At 41.9% G+C, this 26,040-nt stretch overlaps 1 protein-coding gene across 2 annotated transcripts; it reads right to left on the minus strand.

Annotated features, from left to right (window-relative positions):
• LOC141787785 (AP-2 complex subunit alpha-2-like) lies at window positions 1–25,829 on the minus strand. Of its 2 annotated transcripts, XM_074666455.1 has the most exons (23): window positions 25,587–25,829; window positions 22,366–22,434; window positions 20,666–20,808; window positions 20,325–20,518; window positions 19,267–19,396; window positions 18,594–18,695; window positions 18,392–18,500; window positions 15,435–15,585; window positions 15,145–15,313; window positions 12,925–13,062; window positions 12,660–12,842; window positions 12,291–12,388; window positions 11,452–11,683; window positions 10,102–10,266; window positions 9,712–9,801; window positions 6,737–6,870; window positions 6,343–6,425; window positions 6,144–6,234; window positions 3,563–3,685; window positions 3,206–3,322; window positions 2,001–2,070; window positions 1,613–1,747; window positions 1–1,375 (listed from the first exon to the last, which is right to left on the minus strand). In XM_074666455.1, the coding sequence occupies exons 1-23, from the start codon at window positions 25,651–25,653 to the stop codon at window positions 1,298–1,300; spliced, it is 2,871 nt and encodes a 956-aa protein (XP_074522556.1). In that variant the 5' UTR covers window positions 25,654–25,829; the 3' UTR covers window positions 1–1,297. The 2 variants fall into 2 exon arrangements, with proteins under 2 accessions (XP_074522556.1, XP_074522557.1); XM_074666456.1 differs by lacking the exon at window positions 9,712–9,801.
• Between the last annotated feature and the right edge of the window lie 211 nt (window positions 25,830–26,040).

The following is a 26,040-nucleotide window of genomic DNA, read 5'->3' on the forward strand; positions in this document are numbered from 1 at the left end:
ATCACAAAGGCAACTTTATAAAACAGTTCATACATTACTTACAGAAACAAACAGAGCTTGGCAGTGAGTGAGGGTAGTGTGCGAGAGAGGGCAGTGCTTAAAGAGGATCACTCCAGTCTGTTTGGAGTCCATCCCTTTCACATGCTGACACAGTGATCACATGACACAGGCACACGTGTGTTTGCTCACACAGGTTAAACAATGCATAACAGTCAACTCGTGACATCATGTGCAAAACTTTGTAGAAAAAAAGCTTTCAAATGTACCCACAGTGTGACAGAAGTGGATGAACCAGACACAGACACCACACAAGCCTCAAGTCTCTGATGGCAGGTCCAAGTCCCAGTCCCAGTCCGGTCTCACATATCTGACACGCAAGAAGAAGAGAAATGTCCGAGCTGTGAGAGGGGGTCCTGTTGATTTCAAATACTCCACCTTTTCCTTCAGTGAAATCATATTTGGTTTGTTTCCACATCAGTTCTTTGTTTTACTGTCCTCACACACCAGCATCAGTTTGAGTCTCACTCAGAGGTGAAAAACCTGGAAGTTTTACATTTTAAACAGTAACCAAACAAACTGTAAACCATTCAAAGACATGCACCCCTCGTACCTTTTGCTGTCTCTGCAGTTAGCAGCAGTAGGTGTCGCCCCCTACAGGAGAAGGTTCACCCACTTCTGACACACAAATTTATCAAACACCAACAAACCTGCAGCGTTCAAAATCAAACTTTGCTAAAAATGCCACAGATAAAAGCTCTGCCGTCCTCCTGAGATCACAGAAGTCTAAAACTGTGGATATAAAACTATTCTTTGAAAATGTGTTTTTTTTTTCTTTGTGTAACCATTCTACTTTTGTGATCAAATTCGTTACCTAAAGTGCGAATGAACAAGAAGTTCAGGAAAGCCTCCAAGTTCTGTGCAACGTTTGTTTAAAACACGACAAGAAAAAAAAGATAAAAAGGTTTGAGAGAAGGGCTGATGATATGACTGTGAAGCTTACAGGCTTCGTTAACGTAATCTCATCAGAGAACTTCTCTTCTACAGGTTTGCATAAGAAAAGGCCGTGAAGAAAACACCTCAACCTTTGGGAGCAGGAGCGTCCAGAGCCGCTCGTACCGTCTGCCGACGACACAGCAGGTTTAAAGCAGTAACATACAAATAAAGCTCTGTGCCAAGAGTACAGTTCACTTCTTTTACACAAAGAGTAAAACGAATAAAAAACATTTACACTGTACAAAGATGTCTACAGTGAGGCTGGGACAGTCAGAGAGTAAAAAAGCTGGAGCTGAGTGTGGGTCTAAAACTGCTCCGAGAGGAGATCACAGAGTCTCTGAGAGACCGAGTCCCTGCTGGTCCGGAGGGTCAGACGGTACATCTGAGTGAAAACACACACACACACACACACACACACACACACACACACACAGACACACACAGACACACACAGACACACACACACACACACACACACACACACACACACACACACACACACACACACACACACACACACACACACACACACACACACACACACACACAGAGAGTTACAGAGGCCACATGATGATGCTTCACACAGAGGAACAGTATATGCTTCAGTGTGTGTCTGTACCTGCGCCTGTGTGTTGGGCTCCAGCCTGAGCAGACAGCCCACCTGAGTGCTCTTAGTGTGAATGACTCCAGCTCCAACAAAGTTCTCAGGGTTGGGATCCACACCGTCCAGCAGGGCGACACCAAAACCTAAGATCTGCACAGCCACACCCAGAGAAGTCCAAATGTCAATCATTACAGAAAGACTGGACTCCAGGCATGCTGGACTCTAGAAACCAGTTTCCATAGCAGGGACACCACTCCCTCCACTCAGGTGTGACATGTTCTCACATTTTGTTCATTTTGTTGTTTTTACAACACATTTGCTGTGTAACTCTAATCTTCAGAGCTGAGTTTTACCCCCACACAGTCTGCTGATGTCTGAGCAGATCAGCTGACACATTACTCACCTTGGCCTTGGTGACTTCTGAGTCCATGGCATGTTTGGCTTTGAAGATCTTCTGAACCTCCTGCTGAGGGCTGAGGAGAAAAGGAACACCTGTTACCATAAAGAATATTAAACTCAAACACTTTTTAGACCACTTTTTCATTTTTTTAAATTCAAAACAAATCCAGGCATGAAAACATAACTCCACTGATGCAAACCTGTGAATCTGAGATTGTTTAACTGATGATGGACAACAAAAGACACAGACACAGGCCAGGTCAAACATGAGGTGCAGTCTAAAGCTAAAGATTTATTAGTTCAATGATGCTTGTTTCATCTTTAGTGAATTTTAGAGGGGGGCAACAGTCAGCAACTCTGACTGAAACTACCATGTTAGCGTCTGTCACAGTTGGAGTTCTGATTTAATAAACATTGGTGGGAAAAGTTTTCAGACACCCTGTGCATCTGGGAAGTCACAGCTAATACACACCACAAATCCTAAAAAAGCCATTACAAGCTTAGAGCTAATAAGTCCCATAAAAGTACATGATCAGCTTTACCAGGCCAAGCATCATCATCAGCAGGTCCAGGACCTACTATCAGCATGGTGAGGCAGGATCAGGGTTTGGGGATGCTTGAGAGCTGCTGTTGCTCATCCCCCATCATCTGTGATGGCTCATTTAAGTCTGACATGTTCTGAGCCCTTCTCCAAACCCACACGATCCCTTCTGCACATGCTCTGTTCTGTCCGGGTCACAACTGGATGTTTCATTGAGATAATGGCCCTCTCCACACATCCAGGACCAGGAGAACCTGACTGATGGGGGCTCAGTATTCAGGTCAGCTCTATCCCTGAACATTAGCCTCATTCAAATCTGTGGGGGATTATTTTAAGGTCTGTGTCAAAGCTTAAACCAAAGACTTGAGAAGAATTAAAGCAGTGATTCAATATGAATGGGACAAGATGAGCCCTACACTGTGAAAGGCTGGAGGGGAAGAAGCCGGCCAGGGTCAGAGCTCTACTGCCTGTTGATTCCTGTCTAATGAAGCCGCACACTTTGAACCACACAGAAAAGATTTTTCAACAAATGTTTCAAGATCATATTTGAGACTGTGTAACATTTTAAGGGTGTCTGAAAACTTGTTTCCACCACTGAAGGTCAGAGCTCGTGACAGAGCAGGGGTGAAATAAACCCAGGAAAGAAGCTGAGACAGAGAAGAGCTTACGCTCCCAGCTGCTTCCAGCGCTGGAAAAAGTCCTGGGACGTCATCTCTGTGGGCTGGAAGAACTTGTTCAGCATCACAGGAAGTTTCACTGCAATGTTCTGCAGAGCTCCCCCGTACCTGTTCTCACACACACACACACACACACACACACACACACACACACACACACACACACACACACACACACACACACACACACACACACACACACACACACACACACACACACACACACACACACACACACACACACACACACACACACACACACACACACACACACACACACACATTGAGAAATGATCATCTCTACCAGACCTGACACTCCAAAAAGAAGGGAAGCTTCCAGAAACCGACCTGAACTGGATGGAGAGCACAGGTGCCTCTGTGAAGTCTGACACACACTCAATATTCAGGACCTGCTGGACCTGGGCCCCTCCCTCTATGACAGGGTCTACGGCCTTAGCATGGACACTCAGCTGTGGGGACCACAGTTAAGGATCCTGAAGACGTTTATCACACATAAATAACAGAGAATCAGAGAGCAACAACTCCAGGGCCCATTTTCACATTAAGCTTTATAGTTTTTTATTCCCTTCCAGAAAAAAGGAACTTTTCAACATGAGAAAACCAGCTCAAGTCGTTTCCCCGGGAAGTTCAAACCAGTAAACCTCTGATGTTTGCTTGTGAGGCAGATTGAGAAAGCAGAACTGTGACATGCCTGAGTCGACAAGTCTTTGCAGTGATCACACTGAGTCAAATCTAGACTGAGAGCACGGCTAATGGAGCTAATAGAGCAGTTCTGTACTAATACTTGATATATTTGAACATTTCAAATTCATGCTGTAGTTTACTATTTGTCAGTGTGAACAGACTCATACTATCTGTACTACAGCGAGGAGGAGGAGGAAATCACAACGGTCAAGGTTTCATATTTGTGGACCTGACTGCCTTTGTCTCTCTCTGCCTCCGTATACTTTATTAACGTTAGCAAAGAGTCCTAATCATGTTGATGTCTGTTAATTATTGATATTGATCTATAATATTTCATACAAGTGACTCCTCTCACATTAGGTCAGACTTTTTGATAACATCTTTCTGCACAGAGGTTCCATCATTGAAATTTTCCTCCCCAACCAAATAATCTAACAGGGCCATTCATTAATTATGTTTACACGCTGCATCCTCCAGCCTGTGCCCAGGAGCCAGAGACATGAGCTGTGTCCCAATCCAGGGGCTGCAGCCTACAGAGGCTGGCTCTGTAGACCGATTACATCACAGCGGTGCGTCAGAGGCTGTCCTAATATGGAGGCTCCTTCAAATGCGGCCGATGAATCCGTCCTCCGTTTTGGGGACCGCGAAGGACGGATTCGGTGAATCCTTCATAGCCTCACATATCCCAAGATTCATTGCGCATGAACGCCGAACATGATGGACACGGTCAAACTCCAAAAGGAGTCCTGTTTTATCCAGATATGAAGGATTTCTGGCAACAACTAGCCTATGTGGTTGTGTTTCTAAAACATCAAAGAATATTTTGTTTTTCTGTGTGAAAATGTTTTGTTTAGGCTCTTTTCAAGTAATATACTGAGGAAAACAGTTCTTTATAAATCTTCTCATTATTAGGCTATATAAAAATACGTTCATAAATGTAAATTCTCTTGGGAAAAAAACTTACTTGGTCTTTTTTTAATTTTTCTTTTTACAAGGGAATTCAAAAAAGACATGAAATCATTTCACCAACTTGTATTTTATACTTAACTCTCATGTAAATGGTGGTTCTATACTCTATCAATAAATACAATAATGATAATAATGATGATAATAATAATAATAATAATAATAATAATAATAATAATAATAATAATAATAATGTAAAGTAACAAATAGATAGTAAAAATCATCCTGTTTAAATGTGAGGTTTTGGTTTACGTGAGTTTAAAAGTAATGTAAGCCTGACAGGTGAGGGCGGCACTGTGTGATGTCGAGGGTGACAAGCAGGAAATGCTTCGTAGACCAGACTGTCTCAATTCAGATCGGCCTTTGCGGTCTACACAGGCTACAAAGGCCGGGTCCACCGAAGGCTACAGCCTATGGAGGCTGCAGCCTCTGAATTGAGACACAGCTATGGAGGGAATGCACATGTAGGATGAACAGACACACTTACAGAGCTTGTTCTCTTCCTGCTTTTAACCTTTTTAGTAGGCTAAAATAATCTTTTGTAAATGTTGTAGAACAAGCCCAATGCACTTTGTGAAGGGAAAAGGGTGATTTCTGCAGGAAGCAAAGCAAACTTTGAGACATCACATTACTTTGACATCTGCCCAACATGCTAACAGCAGGTGAGATGACAGAGCACAGAGAAGGAACTGTGGGAGTTGTTGCATGAAATGAAGTAAAATGTAGAAATAGATGCTTGTTTACATTTCCTAGAAATGTGATTGGGTATACATAAACTTAATTGTTATTTTTCAGCTCACACGGTGATGTCGATGCTGAAGCGATATATTGTGCAGCCTTGGATGGGATCAGGAGGTGTGTTTGTTTGTGTTTTACAGATTGTTTTAGCGCACTCGTCCAGGAGCCACAGAGAGCTGAGTTTATCATGGTTGTGACATTGGGTCAAAGTTTCATCCTTTTCTTTACTCTGAGGTTGCAAGAGATAGCTCAAGAGCTGATTTAACTTTTTGACAGAGCGAGTCAGAGCCCAGGGCTTTGGTTTCCAAGAGGTCAAGTGAAATACCTTCAAAGGTCCATCATGTCAAATTTGATATTAGGTTGTATTTGAAAGCTGTGAACTAGTTGAACTAGTGTGTGGTTCCATAACTGTAAAACAATACCCTCCATTAAATCAGCTAGCTAATCCACCATCTGTGGATCAGATGCTGTGTTCAATGGGAATCCTGTACCAAGGAGCTCCAAAGCAGCAGAAAGGATATGAGTGCTGAGCGTGTCCGGGCTTGTGACTGACGAGGAGAAGCTGAGGAACTGGGTGGACGTCTTGTTGCCAAAGAACACGTAAATGCGACCTGGAAGAACACATCAAATCAGTGCCCACGACACTTCCATATATTTAAAGGAACAATCCTTTTTCATTTTTATCGTCTACCACAAACATTCAGAAAACAGCTGCTCACCCAGGTTCTGCCTGTACTCAGACTTCAGCCCAATCTGCAACAGCTGGTTCTCAAAGATGACTCCATTGTTCTTACAAACAAACCTGCAATTGAAAGCATAACAATGAAGGCTAATGTAAATTTGATAACTTCAGCTCTTAATAAAGCTCTATCTTCATGTGTCTGGTTTGTACAGAGTTAACAGCTCAGAAGTTTGCTCATAAAATCAGCCGTGTTGGACAGCTGTTAAGACCAGATGTGTTTGATCGTGTGAAGTTTTTGTCCTATGAACCACTGATTCTGGTCACTCTCCTCTCATCAGCACAGTCCGAACTATTTACGACAATGTTTGGAGATTTCTGCTAATTCCATCAGTCAAGCTGAAGGTGTTCAAGGTGTTAAAGGTGTTTCCCACCTGGAAAAGTTTTCCTCGCACAGTTCCACAGGCGCAGGAGAGGGGATGTCAGAAAAGACGTCAACGAGCAGACTGTTTGCTGCAGGAGGAGGGGAGTTCACATTCAGCAGGTCTGTGAAGGGATGAGCAGAGCCCTTCCAGAGAAAAAAAATAAAAAAGTTACCATTCAGATTGTCACCAAAATAAAAGAATAAATAAATATAGATATAATGAGGTGAATCTTGTGTGTTTCTCTCATTTCTCACACTGTTTGAGTTTCCTCTAAGTGCCGTTTTTTCATAGACTGTGTTTTGAACCCTGAATTAAGTCTGCGACTTTAAAAAGATCAGTGAAGCTATAAAGTTAGGCCAGCAGGTTATTTTATTTACAGCTCACTACTTCTACCTTTCTCCCTCTAGCTCAACGTCACTTCGTCACAGACAGCTCCTGTTGTGTTTCCTTCCTATGTGAAGCAGAGCCTCTAGTTTACATCCTGTTTGGGACCAAGCTGTGGGGATGGAGAATAGCTACACTTCCTAAAATCAGAGCAAAAAAAGGCTCTAGTGGCCTCATTTTCCATGTTCTTCAGTGCTTTCCTCTGTGCTGACCAGACACAATAAAACAAGCAGCGTCTTTAAAATCGAATACTTTGTTTTTGGACAAACAAAAATGTAGCTTCTTATCAGCTTTACATTTATGGGCAGCTCAGAAATCTCTGGTTTTCTCTTCCTGTTTCAGCCTCTGTTTGAAACACTTCATTTCAGCTGCTGTCTCTTTAAGGCTTCCAGCTCCAAACCCCCCTCCCTCTGATTGGCCAGTGGGGAGAACTTGGTGTTTGAGGCCTGCTCTTCAAAGGTTTCATGAACCAGTTAGGAGGTCCTCATCATTTCAGAAGGTCTGTGAAGATCTGGTTTTATTTTTAGACCTGAGTGTTTTGATCAGTTCACAGACAGATCCAGGGATTTTTGTAACATGTGAGTAGGTTTGGAAATCTGCACACGCTCAGTCTGAACATACGGGGTTGATACTTAAAATCCATGATTAAAATATCTGAGGCCTGAACCACACGTAAATAGATATTTTCCTAAACGCACATTTTTCTGCCCATTGGGCCTCTCAACCACACGAACACGGCGATTTCACCCACATAAACGGAGATTTCTAAATAAGGATAAAGAAGTGAAGAAATAAAAAAATATCCGGTTGAGTGGATCCGTGTTGTGGTGTTAAACGGAGCTGGTGCTGACACGATGACATCACGCACCTAGCAACAAGTCACTGGCTGTTTTCGAATTCGCATACTATACTAGCAGTGCCTACTGATTCGACCAAAATGTAGTATGCAGTATGCAGTATGCGAACAAATGTCAGAGTTGTAGTCTGAGAAAAACACCCGGATGACGTACTGAATTGGGAAAAATCCACAGTGTGCATCGGACCAGTCTGCTTCGCATACTGTTACCCACAATGCAACGCGCCTGGTCCCATATCAGAAGTGAAAATGGCAGAGGGTGGAGCAACAACAACCGGAGTAGCAGAGGAATATAAATATAAGAGCCATTTCTTTTTTTAATCTTTAAATCCTCATCATCTCCACCACTGAAAGTTAATATAAAATGCTCTCTCTGGCAATATATTTGCAGATAAGTTACACGTGGTTCATTTATTTTGTACATTTTCAATTAAGTTTTTTTGGGAAAAAAAGTCAGCCGTAGCCAACTTCCGTTTTCTTCGAACTGAAAACCAGCGTAGCATACTACAAAAATTAACCCAACTGAACAGTCATACTACATACTGCTTATGCAAGTACTATGTAGTAGGCAGTGCCTACTACATACTACTTTAATAAGCAGTATGTAGTAGGCGAATTCGAAAACAGCCACTGTGTTTGACTGTGCATGCTCATAACGTTCTTCTTCTATGGTTTTCACATTTTGCTAACCTGCCACTTATTGGCCAGGCATGGCATTGCAGGCTTCAGAGGCGATCGTTTTCAGTTTGGCCTCTTCGTATGGACAGAGATGTTTCTGTGGTGTAGACGGAGATTTTTTTTTAAACGAGGACAAAGATATCCGATCAAAAAAATATCCATATACGTGTGGTTCAGGCCTGAAAGTAGGTATCACACACTTCAGATTCTATACACAGAAAAATCAATTCTCTTCAAACCTACCTTATGTGAAGAATAACGTGAAAAATGATGATAATTAATTTTTTTAACCAATTACTTAGATGAAAATGATCAGTAAAATTAATCAATAACTAAAATGGCAGCTCAGACAGAGACTCTTCTAGAAGATCTAACCATCCATGCATCAGTACCAGAAACTGGTCAAATTACCACGATACTACGGTATTACTGTATATCCTTTGGGACATTTTGTTTATTCAGAGAAAGCTGAAGGATGGAGCTTCAGAGACAAGCGCTAAAAACTGATCACAGCTGGTGCTCTCCATGTTTGGGTCAAACGTGTTTTTAGTGAAAGCAGCCTAAGTTCAACTGCTGGTTACTTCAATTGGAAAAAGGTACAAACAAACTTTTTTTCTCTAATGGAAGAAGAGAGTCTTTTCTTTCTTTTGTCATTTTGGTTTTTACATATTTATAGAACACAATGTTCTGTGGGTCGTGAAAGATCAGAACAAAATGCTTTAAAACAGCTGGCAGCCAATGAGTCACAGAAGCTGTGCCTGTTTGAACCTTAAGTTTGTTTTTTTGGCTGATTTTAGCAGATATTCAGATGATTTCAAATACACCAAAATAATTAAACCAAAAAAGTCTTGGAAATTACATTCTTTATGCCACAAATGTATAAGAATATATAAAAATGTAATTTTCTTTATCAAATAATGAAAGAAAGAAACTTTTGCACAGTATCCTGAACTTTTGAGATGCACCTGTAAATACTTAGAGCTGATGGAGAAAATGTCTAACGCTCCAAAGGAGAGGATAAAGTAAGAGAAATCTCTGTAAGGTGTTGTCTTTTACTACTTGATACCATGGTCACAGCAGAGAGCATGATGGGACTAGAAGAGGCAGGGCGAGGTCTGTTGGTGGGAACAAGGTCTGTCATCAGTAAAGGTGAAGACTGATGGAGAGGAAGACAAGAAAAAAGAAAGACAGGTGAAGTAAACAGAGGAGAAGAGATGAGAAAGGTGGAGATAAAGATGAGAGTCTCAGAAAAGCAGGAAATTAAGATTGAACGGCTGAAAAACAGATTCTCAGTGAATCAGAGTCGTGCAGCCTTCTCTGGGGTACAGAAGTGAAGACATAAGGAAAGACAATTCATTAAAGGCCTGGTTGATCCAAGAAAACTCACATTAAAACTCAAAGATTTCACACCTCTACACTTTTAAAAACAAAACAAAACTTGAGAGTAAAGGTTTACTGTTTTGGGGGCTTCAGTGTTCTCGCTGTGCACGTTGTTGCCGTTGACGTTCCTGCGGGAGTCATCGATGTCGGGCAGGTGGCCGGGGCCTTTCTTCTTCTTCAGCTTGGCTAGGATTGAAGACTCTCTCTCTGGGAACGGAGGCATCTCTTCTAACACTGTAGCCTGTGGAGGGACAGAGGCTGAGAGAGTCAAGACTGGGTGACATCCATACATTATATCAGTAACCGCTGATGGCTAATTAATAAAGAAAATAACACATAATATTAATGAGATGATTTAAAAATGTGTCCACTGAGATCCTCTGCACTTAGACTGACTTATATGGTCATTGTCTGGCATCCCTCATCTTCCTCATAGATTCTCTACGGGTTCAGGTCTGGACACTTGGTTGGCCGCATGTGCACCTTAGTATCATGGTTATTTAACCAGCTGTTGGTACTTTGGCGCTGTGGGCAGGAGCCAAGTCCTATATCTGGTTGTGCATCTTTTTCTCTCACACTTTTTCTTTCCACTCATCTTTTTTTTTGGATAAAACACTCTGTAAACAGACGACCTCTTTATCAATAACTTGGGTGTGTTTACCATGATTGTGTGGCAGACCAAGAGAACATTTAAATGCTCAGGAAACCTTTGCAGGTGTTTCCAGTCCAGAGTTTCACATTTTGAATTGAGCTGCTTGATATAAATTATGTTTTCTCCTCAAGTTAAAATTTATCCATAGCTGCCAAAACTCCTGGTTTCTGCAGGAGTCTCCTGCTTTTAAACTCTTTCTTTGACTGAACTCCAAGTTTGTAATTTTTCCTGATTTTTCACATTGATGCTATAACAGACTGAGTGGGTTGTATATATGAGTTACTCTGTGTTTGAAAATTACAAGGTTCAGTGAATGCATCAACCCTGGTTGACAGTTCAGCAGCCAACGTCTGTGTGTTTGTGTTTTCTGAGAGAGTTGTGGGAAGTTCTCATCCCAGAGTTAAATAGAGAGCCAGGTGTATTGTTTGGTGTGGTTACTACCAACAGTAACTGGTATCGACTAGTTCAGTTAACCTTTCTCATTAAACCTGGATCAAGTCTCAGGGTCTCAGTTTTACACAGCTAAATATCAACGCTAAAGTCAGCACCTGTCTCGTGTCCTCGTAGGAGAAAGGTTAGCCCACAGCTTCACCCACAACGCAGTGAGGACAGAGGATTTCTACAGACGCTGGCCCAGGGGCTGCCTCCCTCTTTTATGAAAATGACTGTTTGTCCACTGGCGACAACAGATTAAAATGTGGGGTTAAGTGAAGGGCCCCTGTGTGAATCATGGGGTCCTAAGTTGGGAGTCTACAGCCTGTATTCCTCACTAACCAGTATGTCGGTGCTGGCGATGCAGCTGAGCCTCAGGTACTCCACCGCTCTCTGCTGGAGCTCCACATCAGCGTTACGGAGCTGACTGTCAGAGCGCAGGACGTCCTGAATCGTGGTCTTCACCTCTGGAAACAAGTTAATGAACTTGATGTAGGCGGACAGCAGCAGAGCCCGAGTTGGCACAGAGCACAGGTGGAACTTGGAGTGGAGGAGGTTAAACTGGACCAGCGGACTGAGGGAGGAAAAACAGAAACGAGCCAAATTCAGAGATGAATTAACTCATTACTTTGTTAACTAAAAAGAAATGGATGGAGTGCTGTCAGGAGAGTGCTGCAAAATGAAGAGTGAGGAAAAATGCTTATGTTAGGCAGTAAGAAAGGATGAATCTATAAATGAGATTTTTTTTGGGAAAAAAGTTTGTTTGGTTTTTTTTCCTAAGAAAGAAAAATTTGTAAAACTAGGGGTGCACCAATCACAATTTTCTGGCCAATCACCGATCTTTAAAAAGCCTGACCTGCTGATACTGATTTTTATTTTTTATGAGCAGTCATGAACCAGTTACAAGGTCCTCTTGTTCGTCATCATTGTAGCAAGTCTTGTGAAGATCTGGGGCTACTTTGAGAACAGTGTTTTGATCAGTTTACCAACAGATTCAGGGATTTTTATGACATATGTTCAGTCTGCACATCCTGTTTATTCATGTTTAAATACAGGAAAGCACAACACCCCCTCTTAAAGAAGTGGGATTTTTCAGCTGTGAACCAGCCCTCAAATGGACAGACAAAATACCTGAGCTGAAACAGAAAAGTGGATTTTGTAATATGGATGTTGTTTTGTACCTGGAACGTGAATCTCCAGCAATGAGGTTTCCAAACTCTCCCAGGATGTATCCCCCCACCTTCACCAGGTTCTCGTGACAGGCCGGGGCCTGGAGCGCCTACAAGTGTTCACAGAGCATGACAGCAGGGGGGCAGAGGAAAACCATGTTAACCACAGTCTTTAACTATTTCAAGGTATGAAAAATGGTTTTGTTAGCTTTCAGTTGGGATTGACTGCAGAAAACAAGAAAGCAGAGATGAAAAACATTAAAAGACACAGGTTCCTGCCCACCTCTACCTGTGCCTTCTCTATATTTAAAAGCTAAAAAAAAATGTCATATCATTACAGAACCCAGGCGTCTCAGATATATTACAAGTCTTCATGCTCACCTCAAAGACAGTCTTGGCAGCATAGCCTTGAACTTCATCCCGATTTATGACGATCTGGATGACACGATACCACACCTCCTCACTGACGTAGTCCCCAGCAATGCGAATGAGATTTAAGATGGTATCCACATACCAGGTGTAGTCCACAGCATATTTCTCTGCCAGGATAGCCACTTTGAGCACCTGTAGAAGACAGCAAAGTGGCTAAGAAGGGTGCAGCACACAGGAAAGTAAAGCAGGGTGTAGGTCTGTTCCAGTGACTCACAATCTCCTCTCTGATGGAGTAGTCTGCAGTCTCCAGGTAACTCAGCATCTCTGCCACGATCTGCTTGGCGTTGCTGCGGTCACACATAGCGTAGAGCAGATCCACAGCCCGCTGGCGAACACTCACATCTCTCTCGGTCTGCATGGAGAGAAAACAGAGGAGGATTCATGAAATGAAAGATTAGGTAGCTGTGGCTGTTTGGACGGTACTGCAGCATCTGAGCGTTGAGAGGGAAACACGGAGTGAAGAGAGGATCCTGACGATAGATTCAACAACTGCTTCCCCAACTCACCAAATGTTGACATACTCACCTTTGTTTGTTTTCTAAAGAGTGTGTTTTCTGCTTTCTCATATCTAACATGTATATTAAGTAACATCACTGGATGTTCAGAGTTAATGCACAGATTTTCACATTTCTGCATCTTCATCTGTTGTAGGAATCCCTGAATCTGTCTGTAAACTCATCAAAAGTCCCTGTTCTAAAAAAAAGTAGTGAGAGATCATCACCTGACCTTCACTAGGCTTGTTGATATGATGAGGTCATAGGGTTGAGTATCAGTGAAAAATTTTACATACCTATACTAATACTGATTCCTATACTCTGATTCCAGTTCCTGGACAGTACTTTTTTGATACCAATTTTACAACAATGACAAAATGAAAATAACACGACACATCATGCTACAAACCTTGGGTTTTATTTTTCAGCTTTAGTATTTTTCCTGCCAGTGCAAAGGGACAGTTGTAAATAAGTGGCAGGTCAGTTTATACTGACTACACCGTAAATGCGTTTCTAAATATAAATGAACTTTCTTCTGTCGGTTCTTGTTTTGATTTTTCAATGTCAAAATAACAACCCTCCTCCTTTATCCGGGCTTGGGACCAGAAACAGTGACCCACAAGACAAGCATAAGTGCAATTCATTTGCATGCAGCAGTCACTTGCTCTGGCTGCAGCTGGGAGAGACTGTGAGTGAGGAGGACTTGTCCGTCTGTGAGTGTTTTGGATAGGGGAGGGGCTCAGCATCTGCTGCTAGTTGAGAATCAGAGGGTGCTGGAGATCAATACATGCTTCACGTCAGTCTCCAAACCACAGAAAAGTTGCTACACTTGTTACCACTGGTTTTCTTTTTTTAATAGTTGCTAAAAAAGTCTGAAAAGTCACTAAATATAGTGGCAGAATTGCTAAGTTCAGATCAGACCAGATCTGATCTTGAGCACGAGATTGACTCTTTGGGTACCAAAACTTGGCACCAAAAGATGAGGCATAGTTTGATGTTCAGTGTTATGGGAGCTTTTTGGTCAACGCCATGAAAGAATGAAGTCCGGTTTGCAGCCTTTCTGCTCATAGCTCCACCCATGACAGTCACCCAGAGGGCTGGGGGGTTTGAGGAGCAGGGAGCCCTAAAGAAACAACTGCTAAAACATTCATATAAAGGAACAGTACCCCTGTTTAAAGATAACACCATTAATAATAACTGATTATGACTGATTCATTTATCAGTGCCAGGGTTTCTGCTACATCTCAATGATCGTGGCGCACCGCCACACCAAAATAAAAGCCGTCATGCCTTCAGGACAATGATCTTTTTTTCCAGATGTTTCAAAGGTGAATTATACTGTACAGAGCTATTATACATGCAACCAAGAGTGCCTGGACTAAAACTCACACTCGTGGAAGGGTGATATCGTGGTCAAAACCAAGAAGAGACAGAACTCAGGCGGGTCTTTACAGTTTACAGTTCTCAGCTTTCTTCATCGGACACAGCAGAACTATGCCCCAATGCGTGCACGTAAGACACGCAGTTACTGGAGAAAGTCAATTCTGAGCTTACTTGGATCATTCATCAGTGTTTGCAGATACGTGTTATCATCTAGCTCCACTTTCGTTTTCTGGCCTGCATCACAGTGTTTCTATCCATATACAAAGTCAGCATGAGCAGAAATTCCCCCTGTCCTCCTGTGGTTAATATTTACTTTACATTTCATCCTGATTAATTTGTGGAGACTGAAACGTTGATTGGCTGAGGGGCTCCTCCACAGTTTAAAAAATTCTGGAGAAAACCCTGAGTGCACATTTTATAGGATACGTGTCGGACACAAAACTTCACCCTGGGACAGATCAGAGTTCGCATGGAGGCACCAGAAACTATCAAAGCTGTAAACACTCAACTTTACAGCAGCTTCTCAAAAGCACAGGAGCAATGGATGAAGGACTTACCTTGAGAGCGTTGATCACAGTTTCTATGTGCGTCTTTACTGCCTCGTGAGAAAACTCAGAGCTGGCCAGTGTGCACATGCTCTCCAGAGCCAAATAACGCAGGTTGGTTTCTCTGTGCTGCAGGAACTGGCCCAGCTGGTTACAAGCTCGGACCAACAGGGTGGGCTCACTGACAGAGGGGAGACCACACAAGCTATGGTTAGCGTTCTGCTTTTTTCAGTGCTTGAGACCAGTTAGAGGAAAAAACAGCACTTCTTCAGCAGAGATGTGTGGGGGTGAATCTGACCCACCTGTCGTGGAGGATGATGAGGGAAATGGCTTCAAAAAGAATAGCGTTCTTTGCGTTGGAGTGCTGGACCTTTTTGGACTTTGGTGGCTCCTGGGCTTTATTAAGGATGGTTTCCAGGCACTCAGTGAGGCGACTCCTCAGGGCTGTGTCCTCTGCAACAACAAAACACAACAACGTCACACTGCTGCTGTGTGTCGCTCTGACAAGTCGTGTTGTACAACTTGGACAGAGTCAGACCAGCTGCATCCATTAACAGTCTGCATTAAATCAAACATCTACGTGCTCATTTTTATCCCAGGTTTGGATTACATTCATTATTCAATCTTAAATAAATCCAATGTGACATCATGATTGACAGCTGTGTTGACCAATGAGGCTCCTGCAGCTCTCTCTACAGGATTATCAGAGTAAAGGAGTAACACCAGCATGAGAGTCATTGAGTGCCTGCCTCAGACCCACACAAGACTCTCTTCCTCTGTGGACTGGACACACCCGAGGGATTTTTAGTGTTTTACATTTTAACACGTATAGTTGTTCACAGCTACAGTGTGGCTTTAGTCCAATGACACTACTAGTCAGGAGGCTTCTGCCTCATGTTCACCAGAGTCATGTGACATCACCCATGGAGGTGATTGCATTGTTTCAACGCTCATAGTGGGCAGGAATGATGTGACATTGTCTGTTTCATGTACCATCACAGCGTCCAGTCTTAATGCTAAGCTACACAGTTCTGAGATTTTAAAGATGGTCTGAGGAGGATCTGTTTTACTTGGGCTGAGTCACCACCCTCTGGCCCAGAGTCTCACGCACACTGATGTAAAGACGTGTTTGTTTTGAAATTAAATGGAGATTGGATCGAAAGGGTTTTTTTGTTGTTCAAGACAACTTTTTACCGGATACAACGCAACGAGGTAAGGTATCTATCAATATAGTTACATAGTGCTACTGTATAAAACGTGACATCAAGCAGCCTTAACTTTGTACTATACATCAGTGGGTGGCTATATGTAGCACTACTAACAGCCCGGGCTATGACATATCTGTAGACCAGCGTGACAACAAGGAAACACTGTCAGTTTGGTAGCCATCCATACACAGTGCTACTGAGCCCGATGTTGTCAGACGTGTCTGTAATGTGTGATGTGTAACATTTGTGAATCCTGGTCATGTCCTGCCAGTCATCTACCAATCAGAGCTAACGTAACCTCACTCTTCATTTTATTGATAGACTCTCAAGTTGGAACAGACCACTGCAGAATAACTGCTGACTGTGGGTTGGAGTCAACATAAGCACAAACAGGTTGGCTCCTCTGTTAGCCTTTAGCTGGTGCTCTATCTCTCTCCTGTTTCTCTTTCTTCTGCTCTTCTGTCCTTTTTCTGTCTGACAGTTAGACTTCAGTATCCACCATCACTACAAAGTTAATCACAGAAATCGTTTTCAACAGAGAAAAACACCAATCTCTCTTCTCACTACTAAACTTCATCAGCTGGTGTGGTGTCATCATAGTGATGGAATAAATCTGGTCCTGCTCAGCCCGATCAGGAAGCTACAAAGTGGCAAGTTGAAATAACCTCTAACCTGTAATATTGGTGCTGAAAATCTCATTTTGGCGTGTGGATTATGACCAAGCATATAAGGAGACTTTATCAGGATCACTTTCAAACCCTTACAGCTCTTTAAACCAATCAAGGCGACAAGACATCCACTCCAAGACAAAACTAATTCAATAAATTGCAAATTAACTGGTAAATGGCGAGGAGTAACATCTTCATAGACAAAGATATACGGGTGTTGTGGAAATCTTCAGACTGGAGTCTTTGCCGATGGAGAAAAAGACTGAATTCCTGGGTTTAGGATTCTAAACTCTAAACCAGAGGCTGCAAACAAAGTCTGAAAGGGAAACTCAAGGGAACTCACAAAGACGTAGGAGGTATTCTACTGAAAATACAGACATTCATTACCTTATGTAGGAAGCTGAAAATATGGCCTGCCAATAGAAAAAAGGGCAATTACAAGAGTTTAAGACCAAAGAATTTATCTGATATTCTGGGGACCACAAAGAGCCAAACATTTATTTCATGTTCAATTTGGAGAGAAACCCCACAAGCTGAAACCCACTTCTTTTTATTTTGTTATTAAATTCACTTTGAAAACAAAGTTAGAAGAGAGTGACTTCAGACATTAGCCTTATGTGAGATGTGTCTAAAGACTGTTCTTTACCCTCGTAGTGTCTGTTTTTAAAGCAAATTAGATGCAGCTCATTGTTTTCAGTGCTTAGTGTCCAGTTGCAGAGTTAGAACACCCCTGGGCTTTTCTATGCACTGCAAAAACTTAAAATTTACACTGAAATCTAATGAAGTGTTTGTCTTATTTTTCAGGAAGAAAAGTCTTATGATACTTTATATGAGCCACATTTAACTAACGAGTCCAGAAAATGTCTTATTTTAAACTTTACAAGACAAAATGAGGCCTGGTTTGCTTATGAGTAACAACTGTCAGTGGGATCAAGAAAATAATGCTGTCAGGATTCTTGAAATTAGAACAATGTCTTCAAACAGAAAAAACTTTTTTCCTACTCCATATGTAGATATTTTTTACTTATTACAAGCAATTCAGACCAAATTTCTGGTCTTTAAATAACTTGAAAAACATTTTTTTGATTAATCTTGTTATTGTGGCTCATGTTAAGTCTAAAAATACTTTTTTTTTTTTTTTTTTGCTAAAAATAAGACATGAACATGAGCTCATAATTCAGTTTCTGCAGCATGTCATGTCCTGATCATTGACCAATCAGAATTGAGAAGGGGCCAGACCTCTAATATTAACTTTGACCATAGGGACGAGGAACCAACCACTCTCTTTGTCAAAAAAAAAAAAAAAAAACAGGATTAGCGGACACAGCCTTTACTGTTTGTCTCCAGTCACTCCCCAGGTCACATGATTGCATGGTTCCCTACCAGGTGGGGGGTAGCACTGTAGGAGGCGTAGCAGTTTCACAGACAACCAGGGAGCAGCAACAAAGTAGTATGTGTAGTCCTGAAGGTCGATGGATGCTGAAGTCACAATCTGCACAGACAGAAAGAGCAGAGGCTATGAGTGGGTTTATCTTTAAGCCAAGCTTAATAAAGATCTTACAGTGTGCTTGGGAAGGACACACACCCTGCTGAGCCTGGCCACAGCCAGCGACACGGCTGTTTTAAAGTCATCAGGACTCTTCTGAGCCAGGTTGGTGATAAGGCTGGTGGCTGCTGTCACCACTCCCTAAAGAAACACAGACAGACAAAACTCAGAGCAGAGACACTTTCAAAAGCGTAATGTAATGATAAGAGAAAAAAGGAGTGAACAAAGCTCTGACAGTGACCTTGGCATTCATGCTGATGGGCTTGTTTCTCCACCTGTCTCTGTGGTTTGGGGATCACACAATCTACCAGTCACTATCTCTAACCAACAACACAGTGTTATGACCTGTATCATAACAAAGAGGGTTCGTAGTCTTCACGCAATGTGCTAAATTTTAAAGATAAACATTTTAACTTCTTATCAAAGTCCTGACATCCTCTTTGCTACAGAAACAAAATAATGTGTGTTAGTTTGACGCTGGTTGTTCCCTCCGAGTTCTCTAAAGCCCTGTGTGGAGCCACTCAGTCATGAGAGCTTGATTGCAGTGTTTAATCAGTGGCAATCAGTCGTAGTGGAAGCTTATTCCAGGTTTGTAAAGTCTAATCTGTGTTTCCCCTCAGCCACAAGAACACCTTACTTTGACACAGAGTGAGTGGACTGTAAAAACCTGCTACCATTCAGGCACAGATGCAGTACATGTGCCCAGTCATACCAGGTGCTGATCATTTAGCAGGTGGACCACTCGTGCTGTCCACTCCCCCATGGGCACCAGGTCAGGAGACATCCTGCTGAGCCTGAGCAGACACAGAGCTGCACTCTGCTTCACGCTGTCCATAGTGTCCCTGACAGAGGCAAGACAAAGACAAGTTTATGAAGGACGGGGTGTTAAGGGTGCCAAAATGCACATCCACTTGAAATCCATGTGGCCCAGGAGAAAAGTTTGAGCTCAGGCAAACCATAATACAAAAAAAGAAGAAGGAAAAAACTTGACTTGAAACTTATCGGGAAAACAGGTCCATGTTTTTTTCAGTTTAATCAAAAAAAGCATATCCCACCTGCTGTAAGAGAAATTTACTTTGCTTTCCAAAGCTCTAGGCAGCAGGGTCTGTATCATTTTTCAGATTTTCTATTATTTGTTTATTATTTTCTCTTTCTGCCCAATAAGCAATACAACTGCCCTGCATAATTAATGATACAAGTTGTATTTGAGTCGCTTTAGTGAAGACTTGCTAAAATATATAATCTGTAACTAATAGGTCTCATCATTGATTTTTAATTGAGGGATCATTGTTCGTTGTGACAGAATTTTAACAACCTTATCCATCAATATGACAGACAGTTAAAATAGCTAGCACAACATCTGAGGTGCTGATCTTGATCCTGAGGGCAAACGGCCCTGGTGTGAGCTGGAAGTCAGTGTTCAAGGTAATTACATTTGTTTAATTGTTTATCCGAACATACAGCCAGACTTTACAGTTCAAGTTCATTTTTTAAACACTGTCCCCAGCAGCTCATAAATAAGACTGTGTCTGGTTTCTAAACCAGGTTCCAGTCAATCAGTGTACAGGTGTAAATACACTTTCACCAATGCACCTGTCAGAGGACTCCATGTAGAAAACCCTCTCCTATCAAATCCTACCTTTTACCTGCTTTCTCTCTTAAAGAAGGCAGAGCCACTCCTGCCAAACAATGAATCAGTTTCTCCAAGTCCTAGTTTGACTCTCAGTTCACTTCAGTTCAAGTGGACATGCATTGAGACCCAGTACATACCCTGCCACCAGGATGTTGGGGATCTGAGATGAGAAAGCCTCAGCCATTTCTCTGCTGCCCACATTAGCAATACAGTGCAGGGCCAAGTTCATGAAGGTGGGGTTTCGACTGGCCAGGTCATTCTTTATACCATTGTTGATGAGACGGATCAGGTCACTGTTGGAGTTCACCAGCACTGAGATGAACAAGTAACCCTGACGAGAAACATAGAAACATGTTTGAGGTCCAGTTCCAGCACATCAACAGAGAAACAAGTCAGAACATCCTCAAACACATTTTTTATTCATGTTTATTCATGAGAAATCAGCCACCGTCCGCACTGGATGAATATAAACACTCACAATCTGTTTCTCTGTGTACTTGTTGGAGCTGAGCAGGTTGACAGCCTCCATGTGTCCAAAGTCGATATCATGGCCCAGAAGAAAGATAAAGAGCAGTTTGCAAACATATTTCTTTTTACTGTAGCCGTCCAGAGCCTTGTCTCCTGTTAAAACACACACACACACACACACACACACACACACACACACACACACACACACACACACACACACACAGACACACACACACACACACACACAGACACAGACAAAGACAAGAGTAAATATCTGATTATAGTTTTAACACATCCAGCTGGAGGAGCACAGAAAAGGAAGACATTGGGTCATTTTAACCATTTTTTTGGCTTGGTTTGTGTAGTGGCTCAAGTTTCTTGCGGTTTACTTAATTCTCATCTTCCTACAAACCACTTCTGGACGAAAAACACAAGACGACACGTGTTTATGAGTTAACAACGGTAAAAAACAGTGTGTCGCCTCTGTCCTTGAAGAAACAGAAAACGAAAGAGAAAACAGTACAGCATCTCTCAATCAGTCAAAGGTAACGACATCATCGCTCACAACCGACTATTAGTTATGCTATGCAGGGCCCTGTTGACTACGCTTGGGTACCAAGAACCATTTTCATACCAGAGGCAGTTCCTAACAGTAACATAAATCTTTCAGTATGAAACCTCAGTCAAGGTTTTGTCAGGACCTGCTGTAACATTGCCTCACATGTGACTCAGCATGTTGTTTACCAATGTTGACAAGAGATGAAATACACAGGGAACACCACAAACCTGGTCACCTTAGACAGTATCAGTATGGTATTAACCCCCTGTATGCTTTGGTGCCTACAACAGATACTATTTTGGAAGCAGTTTCAAGTCTCCTTCTGTTAGATTTGAGTTTAGAGAGCTTTCCCCAAGCCCAAGTTCCTGTGAGGCGTTCCTGTGGGTCTGGACTTTTGTTCATAAAGTCTCTGCACTGAGGAGAGTTTTGTGCTGAGGGGTTACACCTCTGTGTTCCTGCTGAGCCACCTGAGTTAAAGGATGATAAAGACAATAAATTCTTTACGTACGGTGGTCAGGTTTTTTATTGAAAGAAGTTTGATGAAGGTAGGAAGTCAAACCATGTCACAGTCTATAGAAAACTTTAGAAAGCCTGTAAGTTCCTAGAATAATGAGCAGAGAACTGGATTGGTATCAGTGAGAAGGGGTAAATCCATGGTGCCGATCCAGGCAACCAGCTCAGGAGCTCATTTTTAAGTCATCCTAAAGGAGAGCTCCAACTTAACGGCACAAAAGTCTTTAAGCCTCTCCAACCTCCCTGGGCGTAAAGAAAGGTGTAACTTCCAAACTATAGACTGTCACCTTCAGAGATTCGAGTCAATCAAAAGCCAACAGGGGGACATTAGACTGTCTGTGTGTCAGCATGCAGGAAGGGTGTGCAAAGGGACAGCACACTGTGGCAAACTAATAATAGTCAGAGAGGAACAGGTGGCTGGACAAACCACATCAACAGGGGGTTGGGCCTGACATAGTCAGAGGTTTATCAGTCCAGAAACGATAAAGGTCGCTGGAAACAGGGAAGAGAAGTGAGAAGGCCCCAGGCCAAGAGACGGTTCAGAGGTGAGTCAGAAAAGCCAACATCAAGCAGCAGGAAATCTTCAGCTCAATTAACAAAATAACAAACATCCAGTCCTCCGTGTTCAACCCCACCTTTAAATTTGGAACGGATATTTGCCAGTTCTTTGTTTATCCTCTTGATCTCTGCCTCTTTACTTTTACCTGTAAATAAAACAAGAAATGGTTCAGGTTGTGACACAGTCATGCAGGAAGTTGAACAGGTAGTAACTGTGAGCACTGCTCAGTCCATCAGAAATGTCTCAAGTCTTGTCTTGCTGAAGAAGAGTTTGACTTCACAAAATTTGTCTTTGTTTTTAATAAAACGTTCCCAAACTTTGGAAACCTTGGGCTGTTTTTTTACAAACCCCCCCCGCTGTCTGCCATAATTCATGTGAACCTCTTCTTCTCTCTTTCTGTATTTAAATCGTTGGAGCTGTACTGCCCCCGCTACTTCTTGTAATGAACTGCAAGTACAGACGGTTTACACCAGCTGGTATTTAAAGTTTACCAAACCTTTTTTTAGTCAGTGTAATCTTTTACGTCGACTAATCATTGCAGACTGACAAGGAACTAGAGTTTTCCTGTTTGATTCAGAATGGAGAGGAAAATGAAGCTACTCTGAAAAGGGGGAGACTGACTTAAGAAAATGTTCACTGCATCTTAAATCTTGCAATGTGGATCTGTAAATCTTAAAAATATGGTCCAGAATTAATGGTTGGTTTCTTTTTGCTGTTATCCATGTTTAATGAAGTCTTGTCCTGCATTCTTTGACTCCAGTGTTTTCCTTTGGTTGTTGACGTATCCTAAAGCCAACACTCAGTAACTTCTGTTATTATATCAGAAGCCATGGTTTACCACCTGCATGTGGAGCATTTTATGAATCAATGTTTCATGCATTTGTCCCAGTCAAACAAACAAGAACACATCTTTGCCCCGTTACGTCTTGTCCCCAGTGGCATTTTGAAGAAAAATGTCATTGTTGGATTCCTGAGGCTGAGGTCACCATCAGCTTTACTCAATAAGACATTTTCTGCTCCTTGAACAGTGTTTCCTTATCATTTTACTGGGGGGGGGGGGGGGGGGGGGGGGGGGCAGCCCGCCCCTCAGTGGTGGCATCTGCCTCCCCTTGGAAGGCAACTTGATTTTATTTTCTATAAAGCACCAGATCACAGCAGAAGTAATTGAATAATTATACCTGATAGGTCAGGTCTTTACTTTGTACTGGACAGCCTTATCTTATTTATCTCAATACATGATGGGATGTCATTTCTGTCTCTACACAGTCGCCTGTCACAATCGTATTGTGCACAGCACAGTTAGTCCCTGATGCGTACAGACACACTGAAAGTCACACACACATACACCCAACATTGAGCTGTTAGTGGACCATATTACCTGCCCAGGGAGATTTTGTATGTCACATTAGTGTCATAAGTTCTCAGCACCCCAGGAGCCTGACTGCAGACAAAGCACCTGAGATCTATTTTCACTCTCATGTTTTCTTACTTAATTTTGTGCAAGGTTGACTCTGGACCAGATTTCCCCCAGGATAAATGAAATAAAGTATTTCTGACGTCTCAGCCAGTAACATGTTGAAGACAGATATATCATCTGAAAAAGGACATTTCTTGACCTGATTAATCAGTCCAACTAATTTGCTTTAAAGTTTTCATTTGACCAAGGACCCAAGGACATCAAACACTAATCTTCCAGGTAAGTGATAATTTGCCACAGCCATCACTGTGACAACTGGTATGGTGGCAAAGATCAAAGAGACATCCAAAGCTGTCCAGAGCAACAAAAAGACTCCACAGCATCCCACTTAAGTCCACATAATTACATCAGAAAGTATACTTGTCAAGTCAACAAAACAAGAACCAGACAAACAAGTTGTTTTTTCTTGTGCACAAAGTGAAATAAATTTGAGCAGACACTATTGAAACAAATGTCCGCCTATTTTGTTTAAAAAGGTACTGATAAGGATTTTGTCTTTGGCTGGTTTTAATTTAGTCTTTAACTTTTAGAATTATTCAGCCTCAAGTTAGACAGTGCTGCTCTCTGCTGTGGGTAAATGGGTATGTATATCATCCTCAGTGTCACCACAATGCAGATTAAGGGTCAATGCAAAAAACAATACATATAAAAAAAATAACAAAATCAATTTTTAAAAAAATGGCAAAATTAAATAAAAAAAATAAAACAAAACTAGATACACAAATAAAAATTACACATTTAAATAAATAAATAAAAACATAATTAAATTTAAGACAGTTGAATCAGATCTGACTAAGCAAATCCTTAGCCAGGGTCCCGCCCCATCAGTAGAGAAGCAATGGTGAAAGTGAGAGAATGAAAATAGTTCCAAGACATACGAAAACTAGCTTTACTATCTGTAAGAAAAAAAATTCACTTGTGGTTTCACAATTTTACAGCAACATGAGGAGCATTGAAAAAATGTAGTAGTCCTAAAAATCAGAATAACAATCTTATTTTCTATAGATAAACAGACCGTCCCAACCTTTCATGACATCGTATGATAACCTAACCATTTACTGTCAGTCTGTTAATACATAAAATATGAACCAACCTACTTAACAAAGGAAAACATGCATTGTTGTTTTTAACATAATAATTCTTTCACATAAGAAACTGCATTTAACTACTGATTAAAGATGACTGTGTTTTATCTTTTGTAGATCTTAATACCCGCTGATCCGTGAGGTAGTAATGCTTTTCAGGTAACGGACAGTTGTTCGTTTCCAGCTCACTGGCTTGTCCTGTTGTCAAAGTCTAGACTTCTCAGAGAAATGGTTTTGTGAGTAATCCAGACCAGTAAAATGTTTGTCTGTCGTCTGGGATGTTGGAGCTTCTTGAGTCCATTTATGAAATAATAACGGACCAATGCTGTGCACGTCCTTTCACGTCCCGACATGAGTCTGAGTGTGGAAAATGAGTCCGTGGGAAGTCGCTTACATGGAAACATGGAAATGATGTCGAAATTAATATTACACAAACTTTAAACACCGGGGACTTGCGACAGTTGGGTTTTGTGAGCAGTTATCTGTGCGGTCAACGCCCTTCGACGTGAGCTTAGCAACAGAAGCTAACAGCTAACGTTAACTAGCTGGTGCAGACCAGCCAGTTGGAAGGTTTGTCTACTTTGATGAATAAAAGTTATTTAAATGTTTCAAAGAGACAGGAAACACTTTTCGACGTGTTCAAAACATTCAGTTCGCTAACACCTTTAAGTTATGGCAGTTAGCGTGCTCCTGTCCTCACTATGAACTGTGTGTGAATGTGATAAACAAACTTACAGTTCCTGATGTCAGAAATGAACACGGCCAGGCCACGCATCCCGTCCCCTTTAGACACCGCAGGCATTTTGTTCACTCCTTGTGAATCGGACGCCCTCTGTTTTCTATTTCTAATGCCCTAACTATTAAAGAAAAGTTTGTTTTGAAGTTTGCTAACCAGCTAGCAGAGCTCTGTAGTACTACGAGCCCTGACAGATGACGGGGACAGGAACCAGACGGGCTGGGCTGCGTTCAATATCCCTGAAGTCTACTACTACTACTACTTAAAAAAGGGCCGCGTTCCATTAATATTAAGACAGGAAAAACAAGGCAACCCATGGCGAGTTTAATATTTTTACAAAGTTTAGGATTTGAAAAGAAATGAAATGCAAAATGTGCAGTTAAAAAACACTTAAAATTTAGATTTATTCATGATGAAATTAAAAATGGGCTTATCATCCATGCCTGACTCAAC

This window comes from Halichoeres trimaculatus, unplaced genomic scaffold (genome assembly GCF_033239565.1).
Source record: "Halichoeres trimaculatus isolate MK-OKI-2021-1 unplaced genomic scaffold, fHalTri1.1 fHalTri1_scaffold_3, whole genome shotgun sequence".
Classification (NCBI taxonomy): domain Eukaryota; kingdom Metazoa; phylum Chordata; class Actinopteri; order Labriformes; family Labridae; genus Halichoeres; species Halichoeres trimaculatus.